This window comes from Rhamphochromis sp. 'chilingali' (assembly GCF_963969265.1).
Source record: "Rhamphochromis sp. 'chilingali' genome assembly, chromosome: 1".
In the NCBI taxonomy this organism is placed as follows: domain Eukaryota; kingdom Metazoa; phylum Chordata; class Actinopteri; order Cichliformes; family Cichlidae; genus Rhamphochromis; species Rhamphochromis sp. 'chilingali'.
This window is the reverse complement of record NC_137929.1, coordinates 58677143-58695300: the sequence shown is the minus strand read 5'-3', so window position 1 is coordinate 58695300 and position 18158 is coordinate 58677143. Positions and strand designations below refer to the sequence as shown.

Here is an 18158-nt window from a genome sequence, read left to right as displayed (position 1 = left end):
TCATCACAAGGTTGTGCAACAAACCCAGGAACTCTACAGGCCTCAGTGAGCAGGTTAAAGGTTAACATTAATGACATCACAATTAGAAAAAGACTGAACAAGCACGGCTGCTTGTAAGGATTGCAAGAGAAATCCTCTTCTATCTAAAATAACATAACTAAATGGCTTAGGTTTGCAAAGCTAGGGGTGAACAAAGCACAAGACTTGATAAAGTGGGGAACAACTAAGCTGTAGTGCCTCTTCACTTCACTGTGCAATACCTTTTGTGCAATACTTTTTTGTTAATAGTCAACGGTGCAATAGACTCTATACTTGAAATGTGCAATTCACTTGTATTTTTATTTTTATTTTATTCCTATTTATTCTATTTATCCCCTTTGTATATTTTATCTATGTGTGTATATATTTATATATATAATATTCTATAACTCTGTAACTTCTGTCGGTGCTGTGCTTTTTTTGGAACCGAATTTCCCAGAGGAACCCACCCGAGGGATTAATAACGTTTTTTTTTTTCTTATTTTACATCACTGCAGGTTACTGCTGCTAAAGCATGTTCTACAAGCTGGTGGTGGTGAATCCGGTGGTGGACTTGTACACAAAACTGTAGATACAGATGTATTTCTAACCAAGGGGCTGAGTGAATATATTGTATATTGTGAATAACCTCTCTATGATGTTTTTAAACAGTTTGGCTGAGATGGGAAAAAAACTTTGTGAGGCAAAGTAAACATTCTTTTTTTTCTCATATTTCACAAGTGCCTGAAGTTTCTCATTTCCTCTTTTTATTTCATCCTGTTTTATCTGTTCATGCTGTATATTTGTTTCACAGTATGGTGGTGAAACGTCATGAGGAGGAACTGAATTCAGTCAAAGAGAGGTACTGTTGGTATAATCTGGTGAAATATCACATAACATATTTGCACTTACATTGTTAGAGTATTAAACTGTGAAATTTTGCAGTCTTTTGCAGAGTGGTGTGACTGATCAATAACTTTGCAATATTGCTTATTAACAGTGGCCTACAAAAACAACAAAATTGATTTGAAAGACAAATGTAGAATTTAAACAGTTAGTGTTGGTTTCTATATGTTTGACATTATGTTTAAAATTGTTGATCTGTTATTGTTTAATGATGAATTTGTGATCTGATGTGTTTTAACAGATTAATCTGTTTACTTTTTTAAATAGTTTGACGGAGGTGAACACATTTTACCAATTGAGCCTCAGAAAAGCAGGGTAATTATATTTCTGCAATATTTATAGACACCCATGAAACAGTATTTGTATCCACTGTCAAACAACATACAAACACATACACACACACATATGTGTGTGTATATATACATACATATATATATATATATATATATATATATATATATATATATATATATATATATATATATATATATATATATATATATTGATTTGTTTTAACAGTTTGGCTGCAATGGAACAGTTTTATAAAGAGAAACTCCAAGAAGAAAGGTAAACACATTTCAATGCATAAAAGACTTAAAAATGTTTCAAATCCACATCCAGGCTGTGGTGACAGTCAACTTTTATTATTTTATTTATGATTTTATTAACAGAAAACAATCTTGGCACAGAGATACATTAATGTAATACCTTAATGTTAGAGCACGACAATGTGTCGTATCTAGGTATTCATGTTCATAACTTATTATTAAATGTGTTACCTGTATGACTACTTGCTGCCTTTAAATTTGATTTTCCCCAGTTTTCATCTTTAAGGAACTCCTCTGTTGGTGTGGCTGTATGCTTGTGAACAAAGAATTAGTTTGGTGGATGTATTCTTATTTTTAAATTCAAAATAGCTTCTTTGGCAACTAAGGAATTCAAAAGTCATGACAAATTATTAATTCATAGTTTTCAGATGATACAGGAAATTTGAACCACCTGGGGAACCAAAAATACCTAATACGGCAATCGTGGCTCAAGAGTTGGCAGTTCGTCTTGTAATCGGAAGATTGCCGGTTCGAGTCCCGGCTCGGACAGTCTCGGTCGTTGTGTCCTTGGGCAAGACATTTCACCTACTGCCTACTGGTGATGGCCAAAGGGGCCGATGACATGATATGGCAGTCTCGCCTCTGTCAGTGCGCCCCAGGGCAGCTGTGGCTACAATTGTAGCTTCACCAGTGTGTGAATGTGAGAGCGAATGAATAGTGGCATTGTAAAGCGCTTTGAGGGGTCCTGAAAAGCGCTATATAAATGCAATCCATTATTATTTATATATATCTAATCCTAATGTAAACAGAAACAAATCACTTATTTGTACCAAACACTATTCCACAGATCTGCACATAAAGAAACTGAAGAAGAATTGAAATCATTCAAAGACAGGTACTGTACTGAAACGTGGATTTAACACCATCTGGTTTTTTTACAATTTCAACATTATCTATTACTATTACCAGAGTGGCAGGAGAGGTTGACATTGCACTACAGGCCGGGAACTCTGAAAACATGAACAACCCAGTGAATGAAACCAGACTGAAAGAGATGTATAAAGAGCTGAGGAAGGACTGGGCAAGAATCAAGCCTTATCTGCAGAAAGTTCACAGCACCCCAGAGAGAATCAAAGCCTGGATTCAGGTGGGGCATTAGAGTGAGATTATAGTGTAATATGAACTTTATTCTTATAAAAAATATTTTTATTCCCTCTGCGAATTATAGCGCAGCTTTCTGTGTGGGACAGGGGATATGGAACAGAAGAAGAAACTGATAGAGTTAGCATTTAACCTAAATGCAGACCACGCTCAAGCATCTCAGAAGGTACTGATGTGTTTGGGATGTGTTAAACATGATCACTGAAGCTTTTGTGATAAAGATCAATGACAGGTTTCATTATTTGTTTCAGGTTCATGAATACACAAACCTAACCCTTCACAACCTTCAGCTTGCTTTTTACTACAGTTTCATAGACACTGCTGCTCAGGTTTGTTGGACATTGCACACATTGTAAATACACTACACTGTGCATTTGTGGGACATGAAACCAAACCCAGGTTATTAAATTGTTTGTTCAATAAGAAACTGTAACTTAAACACAACAGCTCTTTTTTGAATTAAATGTTTGTCATTTAAACTTGAATAATTTCTCAATGGCAGGGGTTCCATGGACAGGAAGGTGAAATTCATGATGCTAGCTTGAATAACCTCCTCTCGAAGTGCCGCTGGCTGAGCGGTTTATTTGCTTTGAACAACCCCCCTCTTCTGCCTGACTGGATAAATCATCATCCTGGGCAAGATGCTTGGAACATTTTCCCACAAGAGATCACAACTGATTTTGCCATGTCACCCTGCCAGGGCCACTCTGCAAAGGTCCTTAAATGTCTTTGCCCATTACAGGGCATGAACGAGAGTGGAGACCTCTGGAACAATGCAGCAGAACAATGTAGAAGTAAGAGAACTCCAACGTAGCTTGTGAAATAAAATGAGTTATTTCTTTTTAATATATCCATGAGAGATCGAAAAGAAGAAAACTGGACTCGTTTTGGGTTTTTAATGGCAATATAGACCCTTATCCAAGAGGCTTCTTCAGTTTTACAGTAATTGCTAGAGCATTCCAGATGATTTAAAAAATTTTTTAAAAAAGCTATTGGAGGCTTTCCTCTTGGAGGTGGTCATGAGAGTCGCTGGCCCACTTTTGATTATGTGACTCATCACATGAACCAAGGTATGGAAAACGTCACTGAGAACAAGATGTAAAACCTTAGTAAGACATTACCCCACCCTACATGAGTTGTTGAAGTCACATGAGGCAAGGGGTGAGTGGAGGTTGAAACACCCAAGTAGGGATCTCAAGACTGCACTGACCGTGAATAATAGGTGGTGTTTTAAGTCACCACCTGCGTTCATCCCTGAACAAAGTAAAGGTCTACAGAATCGCATTACTTTACACTTTAAAATCAGTTCAGCATATTACATTCTGCAGCATCCATGTTCAATTCATACTGTAGCATTTTTATGTTACAGTATGAAGTCTCCAGTAACACTTTGAGGAACCTTGGAGTCATTTTTGACCAGAATATGTTCTTCAAAGCACAATTTGAAATAAATATGTAGGACTGCTTTCTTCCATTTGCACAATATCTCTAAAATGAGAAATATCCTGTCTCAGAGTGACGCTTAGTTACTTAGTTATGCTGCAATAGGTGTAGGCTGCTGAGGGATTCTCATGAAGCATTAAGTATTGTTTCTTCAGTCCCCTTTCTCACTCACTATGTGTTAATAGACCTCTCTGCATTGAATCATACTTGTTATTAATCTCTGTCTCTCTTCCACAGCATGTCTTTTATCCTGTTTTCCTTCTCTTTCCCCAACCAGTCGCAGCAGATGGCCCCTCCCCTCCCTGAGCCTGGTTCTGCTGGAGGTTTCTTCCTGTTAAAAGAGAGTTTTTCATTCCCACTCTCACGAAAGTGTTTGCTCATAGGCGGTGATATGATTGTTGGGTTTTTCTCTGTATATTTTAATGTAAGGTATACGTTACAATATAAAGCGCCTTGATTGTTGTTGTGATTTGATGCTATATAAATAAAATTTATTTGAATATAAACACATGTCCCCTCTGCCATCCTGACACTGCCCAACAAGTGCCCTGCTTCATCTCTCCACTGCAGAAGACCAGAGACCACACCCATGGCAAAAATTTCAGAACATTTTACCCCCGACTGACAGTAATGTGAAAGTACTGCTTTGAAAGAGGTGCATGTTTTATTTCCTTGGCTTATATAAAATTAACATGTTTGACTTGACCATTCTTAGTGTCCTGTGTGTTTTAAAACTTGGGACATCCTTTAACGTAAACCAAGGAAAATGAAGAAAAACACATGCTCCGTCTTTGTTTTTGCCTCATAGTAGGCCACTATTATGGATGTATGTGATTTGACTTTAGAAAAAATTGAGTGGAAGGAGCAGAAGATGATAGTCAGCACGATTTGAGTGTGCGTTAATCTGTCAGAAGAACAAACTGGAGGACTGAGGGGCTCAGACCAAAGTGGAAGGAAGCTGAAGTTTTGTGGCCCTCTGGAGGCCAGATATAATTTATGACATTCATTTTGCTGTGACAAGAGGAATTTTCGATAGTGGTGAAGAGTAAAGAGAACACGCCAACATCTATTAATCCTCATACACATTTTTGTGGAAGTTTTCCAGAGACACTGATGCACAGAAAAATTCTCTGCCGGTTTCTGCATCCCACAGAGATTCTGTGGATTCCCCTTTGGACCTGAAAACTCCAGCAAGTATAAGAATCCCAATAGGCCTGTAGATCAACGTGGTCCATCTCCTTCCACCTCTCTCCAAAAACACACCTTCCTTCTAGATTACTGCAATCCAGAATAATTTTCTGGATGGAATCTGGGATGAAAAGCTCAAATGAAGACTTGATGTCCTGCACATGAGTAACTGTCAGCCGTGTTGGCCCTGGTTGCATCCTTATCACATTAGCAGCTCTGCAGGGTGGCTCATTTCTTGGGCAAGAAGAACATTCAATTTCACCATTTTTTGACATCCATTTCTCTTTACTTGCTGTGTTGTGGGCTTGTTATGGTCCCGGAGCTGGCTGCTGACGAGCTGGCTGCTGATGGGGTACTCGTCTACTCTCATCTTGATCATTTGTGAGAAGGAACCATGTTGGCAAAGTCTTATTTATAGTGTTATGCCCCTAATTTGCAGGTGGGACAGGGTATGAGAAAATAAAATTTGGATCCCTCAAGAAAGAGGGTAAAATGTTTGGGAATGTAAGAGCAGACGGTGTTGATAGTTGAATAGTTGAACTTTCTGTGGGAGCAGGAGGGGGAGGAAACACTATCAGCAGCACCAGAAAGAAGGAAGACAGAGTGTGTGAACACAGGACCTACACTTTCAACACTTTTACTAGACCTGGGTCCAGTGGACCCGAACACCTTGTATGTAATGTAAATGCGTGGGGGGAGGTACAGTATACGGTCATTGAAAATGTGTTCGGATTTATGTTCTTCACAGAAAATAAGCCAAAGCGAATGAATTTCAGGTTGAAAAAATAATTAATTGTTTAATTTTTCTTTTGGAAAAAAAAAAATGAAAACGGGTCTCACAGACCCGAACACCATACAAGAATAATCAAAGGAGCTTGCAAAGAAAAGCGTCTGGACTTCTTTAAGTTACTTGAAGACGTTTCACCTCTCATCCGAGAAGCTTCTTCAGTTCTAAGGTCAAATGGTGGAGAGTCCCAGATATAAACCTAGTGGGAGTGACCCCCCACAGAGGGACAAAAGGACCCCCTGATGATCCTCTAATCGCCTGAGCCAAGGTGTGAAACTGGGTGTGGGTCCCAATCAGCCAGAGTTTCGGGTGAGTTCATTGTGAAACCTGGCCCTACCTTATCATGCGAATTCCTGAGGTCAGATGGCCCAGGATGTGAGTGGGCGTTAAGGCGTCTGGGAAGGGATCTCAAAACTGGATTATAGATGGCAGAGAGTTGGTGTTGTAAACCACCGCCTCTGTTCAAAGATGGTCGCTCACAGTGGACATAGATGGCTTCTTTCACTCCTCTTTCAAACCATCTGTCCTCTCTGTCCAAAATGTGAACATTGGCATCCTCAAAAGAGTGTCCTTTATCCTTAAGATGCAGATGGACTGCTGAGTCTTGTCCTGTGGAGGTGGCTCTTCTGTGTTGTGCCATGCGCTTGTGAAGTGGCTGTTTGGTCTCTCCAATGTAGAGGTCTGAGCATACCTCACTGCACTGTACAGCATACACCACATTGTTAAGTCTGTGTTTTGGCGTAAAGAATAATGCAGTGTTACAAATGTCATGTTTACTGGATATAATATAAGATCACAGCTGCTAGCTTATAGGAGGTTACATGTTTAAAAATATAATGTTGAGTATGATTGGGTTCAGATAATCAATTCGATTTACTTCAACTTAGATCTTTAGATCTAAGTCTGTACTTGTGGTGCTTCCCTCCTGTCTCTGCATTTAACGCATACACTGAGTTTTTCTGTGTGTAGCTTCTTTTAACCATAAATCACAGTGAACAAGTATCCACAAGAAAACACGTCTCAGTTTCTGGGAACTGTAGAGGCTTACAGCAGCTGTTTTTAAAGATGAGCTCTGCAGGCACAGACAAGAAGACTGAAGTCAGTTTTCTTGCCTGAAGCAGAATCAACAATCAACCTTTTTGACTTCTTTGAGTTGTTTGAAGACGTTTCACCTCTCATCCGAGAAGCTTCTTCAGTTCTAAGAGTCAAATGGTGGAGAGTCCCAGATTTAAACCCAGTGGGAGTTTCCCCCCAAAGAGGGACAAAGGACCCCCTGATGATCCTCTAACTAATCACATGAGCCAAAACGGGTGAAAACGGGTGTGGGACCTAATCAGCCAGGGTTTCGGCTGAGCTCATTGTGAAACCTGGCCCCACCCTATCATGTGATTTCCTGAGGTCAGATGGCCCAGGATCTGAGTGGGCGTTAAGGCGTCTGGGAAGGGATCTCAAAACTGGATTATAGATGGCAGAGAGTTGGTATCGTAAACCACCGCCTCTGTTCAAAGATGGTCGCTCACAGTGGACATAGATGGCTTCTTTCACTCCTCTTTCAAACCATCTGTCCAAAATGTGAACGTTGTGTTACGTCCCTCTGCGGCCTCTAATCTGCTCAGTGTGTTCAGCTGGTGCTAATTGGCCACACCTAGTCAGGTGTGGATAAAAGCATACCTGAGGCAAGCTTCCCAGGGAGCTCACTTGTCTTTGCCTTGGTGGCATCAGCCATTTGAGCCAACCTGCTATTCCAATTTAAGATGAAACCTCTTCTCATCCATACTCTGGTATTCATCTCCTTTTTTATGTTGCGGCTTTTGAGCCGGGTCGTAACATAAGTGGCGGCTCGTCCAGGATATTTGGACATTTTAGTGGAGACTAGTGATGGGCAGATGAAGCTTCATGAAGCACTGAAGCTTTTCATGCAATTGGTTCAACCCAGCGCAAAGCGTCTTGAAGCTTCATTTGCTCTAGTAGGACACCTACTGGACGTAAAAATACTAGTTGGCATGAATTTGAAGAGTGTGGCATTTTGCACACAGCCTGTAAATGTCAATAACAAAAGGAGTGTGTAAAACATGTATATTGTAGTGATGCAATATACTGTGTATATTTATACTGGCAGTATGGAAAATGATTATTTGGAAATGCTTAAAATGGAAATGATCATTTACTGTGAGGTGAGGTGTGGTTGGGGTGTGGACAGTGGTTGTGCTTTTGTAACGTTGAGGTATGGACAGCTACACACTGAGGCCTCAGTCCTGCCTGTTCACATTTTATTCTGTAAAAACTAAATTTTCACTGCTTTTATGACCTTTAGTGGGGAGAACGTAGCTAGGATTTAATGGTTTAACAAGTCTTTTGAATCCTTTGTCCTCCACAATGCTAAATGGCTGGGAGTCCTCAATCACCATGCTAACCAGGTCTTCATCTATTTGAGATTGTTCTCCTGAGGAAAGACAATAAAGATAAAGCACAAATATAAATATCACACACGTAACTTATTACAGTTGTATAATATTGTTATACCATTTAGTAACATTACTGCATGCTATATTATCATTGCATTGATGGCTCACCTGGTCTTGCTCCACAATCGCTGTTCCCCTTATTCTCATGCAAAGCTCTGTAGTGCCTAAGCATGGATGAGGTGTTGTTGTTATATCCCAGCTGCCTGGCACATAGCAAACACTTCACCTTGTACAAAAGTAAAGACAGCTTAACATAAATTGTATTGCACCATCAGTATTATGAAAATACATCTTCTGTAGAAATTTACATACCTTGTTGGGAGGAATAAGATCAAAATGTTCCCACACAGGGGAGGACATCCTCCTCTTCTTAGCTGGCTCCATTCTCTCCTGACTTTCTCTCTTCACTCTCATAAACCTCCAAACTGTCTCCAAACTCTCACTAACTGCAACTCTCCATCAAACACCCACATTTTTGAATAGAGATTGACAGACCACGTGACTTTCGCGCATTGCATGCCGGTAACTCATGGCAAAACAATCCAAGTACCGCATCAAATGCAAGCATTTGCAGCACCGCAAAACGTTCATTCTTCGGTTCCAATAAATTCTTGCTTTTTCTTTGTCCCCCAAAAAGGAATGTACAGAACAAAGGAGAACAATGCCGGTCCGTACAAAGACAGACTTGATGAAAAGTCAAAGAAAAGATACGAGGAAAAAAATCAAACCAGTGAAAGGGTCAGACCCTTACGAGCACACAGAGGGACAAAATACGTTAGCGTGCTGCCCAACTTTCACCACGCTCATATTTATAATTATACGGTTCTTGAAGTGAGTGCATACACTCATGAAGTTTAGTAACTTCCGGTCACTGCAACAAGCCCAGGTACAGTTTACCGACGGATGGGTGCAGGACCTTGAAACGCACCGTGTAGAACGAAAGACCATCGTACGTATCATAAGTTTACCAGTCTCACAAATCGTCATCATAAATACACATTCGTTAACCGTTTATTAATAGGACCTTTGAGCTCAATGGTAATTAATTAGTAATGGAAATAATTTCTGGTAGCATTACAGAAATGTAGCAGTGACAATAATATTGTATGTTGTAATCGTACTGGGCAATTAGTGATACAAAAAAACTGTTTTATCCTGTGAATAAAAGTATATGTTTTTGTCAATGTACCATAATAACAGAAGCGAAACGCAATATTGTGTCAGGACAATTCACTATTTATGCACAATAAACAAAGGAGCATAGCACGACAATTTCTGTTCAGCACCAGACTTGCTTGTAACCTATATCACCAATTATGTTAAGAAAAATGACGCATTAACTACAACAGCAGACTGACCTTTGTGGAAATGCTTGGAGCAGACTAACCTGTGAGCTGGAGTGTTCTGGGACGTTATATTTTGTCTTTGAATGGCTGCAATCCAGTCGCCTCTTTGTTACTTCGGAAACATGGCTCGAACAATTTCTCTTCAACGACGTAATCCAATAACAACCGATCTCTTTACCCGTCGGCTTTCCGTGGCTGTCATGAGACCGGCTATTACAGTTAATAATACAACAGCTTCTTGCCATTTTTGTGTTTCTTTTTATCGCTGTATAACTGATTTCAATTGAAAGCCTGCGTGCGCTAGTACCTCTCGCCACGAGTTCCCAGAATTCTTTGAGGTTTTACCCCTGAGTGACGTCACATTTTCAATCTCTATGAAGTCTGAGGGGTTTATATCGCTGTCATAGCTCGCGGCAAAGTTCGAACCACTTCATGAACCAGTCACGTGGTACAGCCGGGCAGCGAGGCTTCGGACGTCATCATTTTCAGCTCCTCCCATAAATGAAGCAAGCCTCGATACGCGCATCGCGGAAACGCCCCCTCAATTACTCGACACAAGCTTCGAAGCCTCGATACAGAACGTCACATCACTAGTGGAGACTGAATGTCAGTTTGTTTTAGTTTTAAGTGGGTGAGTGATGGTGTTCACTGTGATTGAGCAAACTCCCTTTAGTCAGTGTGTTTCAGCTGGGTGGCTGTGCTGCCCTTCCAGCGAAGCACTTGTTTGTTCTTTTGCTTTGTTGTTTTAATTTGTTGTTTGGTGGGGTGGGGGTACCTGGGTGTCCTGGGTGGGGGTACGCTTCAGAGTTTGGTAGGAGACTGTATCTCTGGTCTGCTGCCTGCTCTCGAGTTCGCGTTTAAAGTTGCCTCGAGCCTGGTACACCACTGAAGACAAGGGTAGGAAAAGTTAGGGTTTTGTTGTTTTTAGTGTTTTAGGCTGGGAGTTGCACATAGTAAATCAGTGGCACCAAACTTGGTAGGAGGTTTGAGACCATTCTTGATTATGGTCTGTAGCTGAGGCAGGTAGGCTGTTTTTAGGTTGGCATTGTGTGCACACCATGTGTGTGCATATGTCAGTGTTGATGGATGCTAATGAGATCCTTGTGAGGTGAGGGTTTTGTGTTGTGACCGTTAGTGTTGTGGGGAATATGGCTATTTTGTTGGATCACTTGTGAGTGTTGTTGGCCAGGTGATGGCAATAACACTGTGGGGTGCTGAGCCACCCTTGATGTGATCATTGTGTGGCCATAGCTCTCTATTTTGTGGTTGGTCACTAGTGTGCTTGATTTACTGAACTTTTTGGATTAAAGTAACTTGTTGTGGTATAGGGCCACTTGTATGTGACTGTTTGTGTGGTGGAGACAACAGATCACTTGTGATTATTTGAAGCTACTTTTGGTTTTGTGTTGTAGCAGATCAGGTAATCATTTTGGGTTTGTGACCATTGTGCTCCTTTGTGTTGGTCACATGTTACTTTGTGTGTGTGTTCAGTGTGGCAACTTCAAATCCTCATGCCCATCCATTCTTAAAGATGCCAACTATAATGTGAACACTGTGCTTCTGTTAGCTTTAACTTTTATTCCAGGTTTGTGGGTCAAGGATCTGAAGGCTTCAGAGGGGCTTTTAATAAATTTAGGGGTCCTAGAGGAACCCTTTTAAGGGAGGTGTTACGTCCCTCTGCAGCCTCTAATCTGCTCAGTGTGTTCAGCTGGTGCTAATTGGCCACACATACTCTGGTATTCATCTCCTTTTTTATGTTGCGGCTTTTGAGCCGGGTCGTAACAGTTGGCATCCTCGAAAGAGTGACCTTTGTCCTTTAGATGCAGATGAACTGCTGAGTCTTGTCCCGTGGAGGTGGCTCTTCTATGTTTTTTTTGTTTTTGTTTTTTTCTCAGACTATGTATTTTTCAAAATTCTATAAAGTGAGCGCGAGAGCCCTCGGTGCGCCTACTCGCTGCTGAAGTCAAAGTGAACTTTATTGTCATCTTCGCTACATACAGTCCAGTATATAGAGACGAGACGACGAGGCTCCAGTTACACCAGTGCAAGTAAACAAACAATATATATAAGAAGAGTAAGAAAATAAATATACACTTTAGGACTCGGGGTAAAGAGATCAATAACAATTTAAAATGTATAATTTACAGTTTGATGATTGCCCCAGACAAAGTGAATCTCTGAACTAAGGTGAACTAGAGGGAGTGTTCGCCCGGGGCGCCAAACAGGCTAGGACCGCCACTGCTGACAGAGGCGAGGCTGCCAGACACTGACACCAACCGGGCCCTCTGACCCCCACCAGTAGGCAACGGGTGAAGTGTCTTGCCCAAGGACACAACCCCCGAGACTGATGGAACCGGGGCTCGAACCAGCAACCTTCCGATTACAAGACAAACCGCCAACTCTTGAGCCACTCCACACAGATAAACAACAGTGTTTCCTCTGCTGAGAAGGTTTATAAAGTGGACTTTTTCTGCTGAGGGTTATGTAGTTATTACATAGTTAAACAGTTAAAAACATAATACATGTTAATCAGAAACTAAAGGTCAGTCACATCAGTAAGAAGAACTGATGTTTTTACTGCAGATTCTTTTCCATTCACAGCCACCTTTGGTTTTTAATAAAGTGATATTTTTCACCAGGTTCTCCACACTTATACATACTGAAAATAATACCATTATGTACCCAGACTAAAAACATGGAGCAGAAGGGACTCGTAGTAATTTGAATCATTTTTGAATTTCAAACACGGATCCAAAGTTTCTTCTATCATGTCCTGTATTTACACTCTGCTCTCTGTGTTAGCCCTGTTTTCTTTATTACATTGTGACTCAGTAGCAGTAATGTAAGTTCACCCATGTCCCCAAATAATCCAAACCAGTTTCATTGAAACTGGTTATGTCAAACTGTCAAATTTGAATGCAGACTATAAGGTGATGTTTAGACCGGACATATATCAGTGCTTCTTACTAAAACATTTCCAATACAAACAAAGGGAACTAATTGTTAAAGATACAATAGACTTTATAAAAGTTTGACCTTAATGTGACGTTGGTCCAAAGTATTTAGGATCCGCATATATCATTCCCTTTATGCATGTTGTCAATACAAGCACTGGCAGTGAGAACCAGTTTTGACATAGCAGATAGTTGAGAACAATCTCTTGACCTTGAAGGAGGTAAAGGTCATACAATATTTTAAACCTTCAAACTGTGCTATATGTTGACAACACATACCCAACTTTTAAGAATCATAGCGTCTAAATTCTACATTTTCTAAGTTATATGATTGTCCATGCTATAAGGTTTACTGCCAAGAAGCTTTGTTACAACAAAGAAATAATCAGCTAAACACAAATGAACTTCCTATTTGTGAAAAACAAATTTAATTAGTTAAAAAATCTGCTGTATGTTCTTAAAGCACTTAAAGTAAGTGGGTTTAGACATGTTCCTGTACGTTGTACCAGACACTTCATTCTTCTTCTCAGTGAATGAGATGTAACACCTTTAATCCTAAGTCTGTTACTGGGCTTCCCTTCCTAAAAAACACACTCTGTATCATCAGATATACCAGATTCTAATACCAGTTCTGTTAACACCAGTGCTGTGTTATCATAAATGACGTTTAATAATAAATATTTTGATTTGAAATTCTTTGAGTAATTGCTTTGATAACTTTGGCCATAAAACACGCTCCAACACTGTAACACTGCTCTCTCAGTCATCTTTTCGCCTCAGTGTAGCATTGGTAACAGTGAGACAACACTGTCACCATGAGGTCAAACTGGGACATTACACCAGATAATTCTCATCCTCCAAATGTTTATTAAAAAAATACCTCCACACATTTGTAAACACTAATAACATCTAAAGAGCAAAGTTTCTGACCATTTAGTTCAATTTTAATCATAAGGTGATAAATTGCAACAAGTGTTGCCCAGAGGTGCTTTATATTGTAAGGTAAAGACCCGGCATTTGAAACATGAAGAGTAATGAAGCAGGAAAATAAGACTGTGAGATGATCATCCATGATTTTTTAATGAGCATCAAACCACACAGAGGAATTTAGGACAAACATTTACATAATGTCCTCTTTTTCTTAAACGAAGCATGCAGTCAAGTAGATACACCTGCTAAACTCAAAAATTAAATTACATTTTTTTCTGCTGCAGTAAACTAAAGTGTAAGAGCTACAGAGAAGATTTAAAGTGACATGTCCACACAAACCAACTCATTCATTTATTTGTCTGTTTGTGCAGGAAGAGTGCTGGGATCATGATCAGAGTGAGTGTGATGTCTTCTTTAAGGCTAACGTCATTAAACACTTCAAAACAATCTAGAGAGGTCAGAATTAATGCATTATTTAAAGTGAATTGCTGCCTAATGCTCTAGTTTACATACATACAGAAGTAGTGAAGGTGAGGCAGTTGCGAACTACAGTCTGAAGTCATTAATGATTCTTCAGCGCAGACCTGATGCAGATGCAGCTTCCAGCTCTGATAAGTGAGGCCTCACACCTGCATTCTTTTTATTGACAAGCAGGGAGCAATTCACAATCATGGCAGCAGTCACAGTTTCCCGGTGACTTTCTGGGCAAATTTTTGGTCATATTAAAACAATAAAATGAGCATTGATCCGGATGAAACAAGATGCTCCAAAATTATGAATGATTTCACTGTTTTAAAATGTTTAACTGTTTTGTGCGTCTGCCTTCACACTGTGGTGATGGAGACTTGGCATATTTCAGAACAACTTCAGGAGAAAGCTGGAGGTAAAGGAAAACGACTTGTAAAGGGTCAAGACAGAGTTATCTTCAAATAAAATATGGAATGAGGACTGTCTGCCTGCTTAGTTTTACTTTGTTTGGGAAAGAAGGCAGTCTTGAGAGATGAAGTGAAGTTCATTGTTACAGTTATGAAGATCTGGATTGAATTTAGTCAATGAGGTTGTGGCAGGTGTGTGGTGGTCTTTGGCCTGCTGTAGGGTAGGGGTGGCACAGTGAGCTCTCAGGGTGGCGTGGAGGTGTGGCAGCGAGGCAGATGTGTGCGCTCAGCCTAATGGCTCTTTTTCCGTCTGTTTGGATACAGTGACGATGGAGACAGAGGAAGAGAGACTGAAGCAGTGACTGTTTCCTGGGCTCAACAACAAATTTTTTCTTGAGCACAGAACAGCCTCTCTGAGGTAAACTCCATGTCTGAGCCATGTCAGAATCTGAATGCAGCAAAGTGGATTTGGTTTATGTGTGGACACTTAATTAAGCTTCAGTGACAGAAAAGATCAGAAGTTAGATTTAGATGCATAGAAATAGAAAGGGGACTCAAGACAAAATTAAAGTTACTAAGCTAAGATTTTATTGTGTGGATTTTAATAGTGTCATGGTCCTGGGTCGTGCGACCCAGTGTTGAGTTTTATGTATCTTTTGTATTCATTTATGCTCTAGCTTAGTTCGTCTAGTTAATTTCTAGGGTGCTGTTTAGCCCTTTGTTTCTTAGTTGTTTATGTCATCTCCTCCTGTACTCAGTCTCCCTGGTTCGTGCGTCTACCTGTCATGCGTCATGTCTGCGTGATTATGTTCAGTTCAGGTCACGTCCATTTAATCCCTATGTTTCCTGTTTTACTTTGAAAGTCTGTGTCTAATGTCAGTGTATGTCATTAGGTTCATGTGTATCAGCTGTTCCCCCTCATGCGTTTCCACTTCCCTTGATCATCCCTTATGTGTATTTAGTCCCTGTGTTTCATTCAGTCTGTGTCGCATCGTCTGTGTTCCTACCCTCCATGTTTTCACGGCCAGTCTTTGCATTCTTAGTTTTCTGAGTCTTCATAGGTTATCGCAGTATCAGTTTCCCGGTTTAGTTTAGTCACTGTGCTTCTGCCTTGTTTAACCTCTATGTCATCAGCCATAATAAAGGCTCACTTTCAGTTTAAATTCACTCCTGTCTCCTCACCTGTGTTCGCACCTGGGCCCACCACACACCACCACACGGCTTGTCTCCACAGACTGGGATTGATGTGCGTATAACACGCTTTACTAGTCCATAAGGACCCCAATGCGCTTTACATATCCAGTCATTCACCCATTCACACACACATTCACACACCGGTGATGGCAAGCTACATTGTGGCCACAGCCACCCTGGGGCGCACTGACAGAGGCGAGGCTGCCGGACACTGGCGCCACCGGGCCCTCTGACCACCACCAGTAGGCAACGGGTGAAGTGTCTTGCCCAAGGACACAATGACCGAGACTGTCCAAGCCGGGGCTCGAACCGACAACCTTCCGATTACAAGGCGAACTCCCAACTCTTGAGCCACGATCGCCCATGAGACAAATGCCTTACAATGGCCTGTAATGTGTTCTTTTTTGAGCAAGAATAGGGCAGCAGACATTTTAATTATGTCCACTATGTCAAAGTTGTTTGAATGAATGAGAATGGATCTTTTGACCATTCAGGACCCCACAGTAGAAATTCTAACTACTGGGTAAATGACAGGGAGATGACAAGAAACTGTTTTGGAGGTACTGTGGGCCAATTAGAGGAGAATCACCTTCCACCACAACAACCCCCAAAAAGCAGGAGCAGCATCTGTATGTCTGATGTGTGCAGTGGCATGGTTGGTATGTGACAGTCAAGCAATGGCACTAGGTTCATCGCTGACATCAGGTGAACTCCAGGAAGCCCTGAAAAGTATGGACAATTCTGGCACCATTATTCCACAGAATGTTGCAGGAAATCAAGGAATATGGCAGACTACCATTAAATATGAATTCAGCCATCATTATTCTCCTGCTAAAACCAAAGCAAAGACGTTCCTACCATTTTAATGTTGATCTTAAAACAATCTGCAAAGCTCTCTAAAAAGATTAGAGAAGATAACCCATCTCACAATACATCCTGACGAACTGGTTTCTTAAAAGGGAGCCATTCATTAAAAATGCACATAGATTATTTAATTTAATAGACTGTTCATGTAATAAAAGCACTGAAACTACAATATTGTCTCTAGATGCGGGAAAAGCATTGGATAGAGTACACTGGAAAGTTTTTATTTGTAACTCTACACAAATCTGGTTTTGGAAACTGTTTCATAAACTGATTAAAAATATTATATAATTCCCCAAAAGCATCTGTCAGGCTGAATGACCAAACATCCTCCAATTTTTGTCTCTAGAGGGGCACCAGGCAGGGATGCCCACTCTCCTCTTCACTGTTTGCAATTTTTATCAAACCACTAGCAGCAATTAGACAGGCTATAATTATTAAGTGCATATGATGCAAGAGTGTAGAACATAAAATCTGTTTTTATGTGGATGATTTGTTACTTTTTCTTCAATTTTCACAAACCATTCTCTCTGGGGTCATTCCATTAATAAACTCTTTCTCAAAAGTTTCAGATTATTCAATAAACTGGTTAAAGTCTACAGTTCTTCACATAAAGTAGGCTGTAGGTTACATTTTATATTTGCAATTGTTCCTGTGTGCCAACATGCCCACATTACTGCTGCACTGCAGGCTCCATGAAAACAAGAGGAACCCCTAAGGCACAGGAGTCGAACTCCAGGCCTTGAGGGCCAGTGTCCTGCAGGTTTTAGATGTATCCTTGATCCATCACAGCTGATTTAAATGGCTAAATGACCTCCTCAACATGTCTTGCAGTTCTCCAGAGGCCTGGGAATGGACTAATCATTTGATTCAAGTGTGTTGACCCAGGGTGAGATCTAAAACCTGCAGGACACCAGCCCTGGAGGCCTAGAGTTGGAAACCCCTGAAGAGTGTAAAAGTGGTGATCTTGAAGAACCAAACACCTACACAGGCTACACAATAAAAACTGAGAGCAAGAATGAAGATCCAGCACCTGCAAACTGGACTCTGGATAAAAATATCTCTAATATTAACAGTTACCCAAATGTAATAACGCTAAGTAATTAACATTTAAATTTAATACAAAATGTTTATATATTGTGTCATGAAATAAATAAATATATATATTAATACATAATCAATAATGATTTTGTTATGGTAGAAGGTGAAAAATCAAATCAAAACATAACAGTTATTTCTGTAGTTCAGAAAGGTATCTAAAAAAATAATAAATATGCAAAAAAAAGTGCATGCAGGTTTTATTATTGAAGTTATTATCGTCACAAAACTTAACTCGGATTTACAACTGCTGTGGTGCAATTTTTTTTCTTTCTTTCATGGGACTTGCTGATCTGCTGCCCTAAGAGAATGTGTAGACTTTTTCTTTGTTTTCTCTTTTTGTCACTTTCACTTTGATAAGGAGTCAGCTGTAGGATTGCA

General features: G+C 40.3%; 2 protein-coding genes across 3 annotated transcripts; one reads left to right on the top strand and one right to left on the bottom strand.

Moving 5' to 3' along the window:
• Window positions 1-640: 640 nt before the first annotated feature.
• On the top strand, window positions 641-3463 carry LOC308402054 (uncharacterized protein). Of its 2 annotated transcripts, XR_013972680.1 has the most exons (8): window positions 641-726; window positions 833-880; window positions 1192-1239; window positions 1444-1491; window positions 2320-2367; window positions 2442-2619; window positions 2701-2962; window positions 3136-3462. XR_013972680.1 is itself a non-coding variant. In XM_080890623.1 (7 exons), the coding sequence occupies exons 1-6, from the start codon at window positions 674-676 to the stop codon at window positions 2836-2838; spliced, it is 513 nt and encodes a 170-aa protein (XP_080746749.1). In that variant the 5' UTR covers window positions 647-673; the 3' UTR covers window positions 2839-2962; window positions 3136-3463. The 2 variants fall into 2 exon arrangements, 1 of the variants encoding a protein (XP_080746749.1); XM_080890623.1 differs by lacking the exon at window positions 1444-1491 and having other exon boundaries at window positions 647-726; window positions 3136-3463.
• A 1166-nt stretch (window positions 3464-4629) lies between these two features.
• Window positions 4630-8911, bottom strand: LOC308409328 (uncharacterized protein; the record flags this gene model as incomplete). Its single annotated transcript, XM_080901982.1, has 4 exons — window positions 8829-8911; window positions 8625-8742; window positions 8360-8494; window positions 4630-4640 (listed from the first exon to the last, which is right to left on the bottom strand). Exons 1-4 carry the CDS (start codon window positions 8898-8900, stop codon window positions 4630-4632), a joined length of 336 nt encoding a protein of 111 aa, XP_080758108.1. The 5' UTR covers window positions 8901-8911.
• Window positions 8912-18158: the final 9247 nt, after the last annotated feature.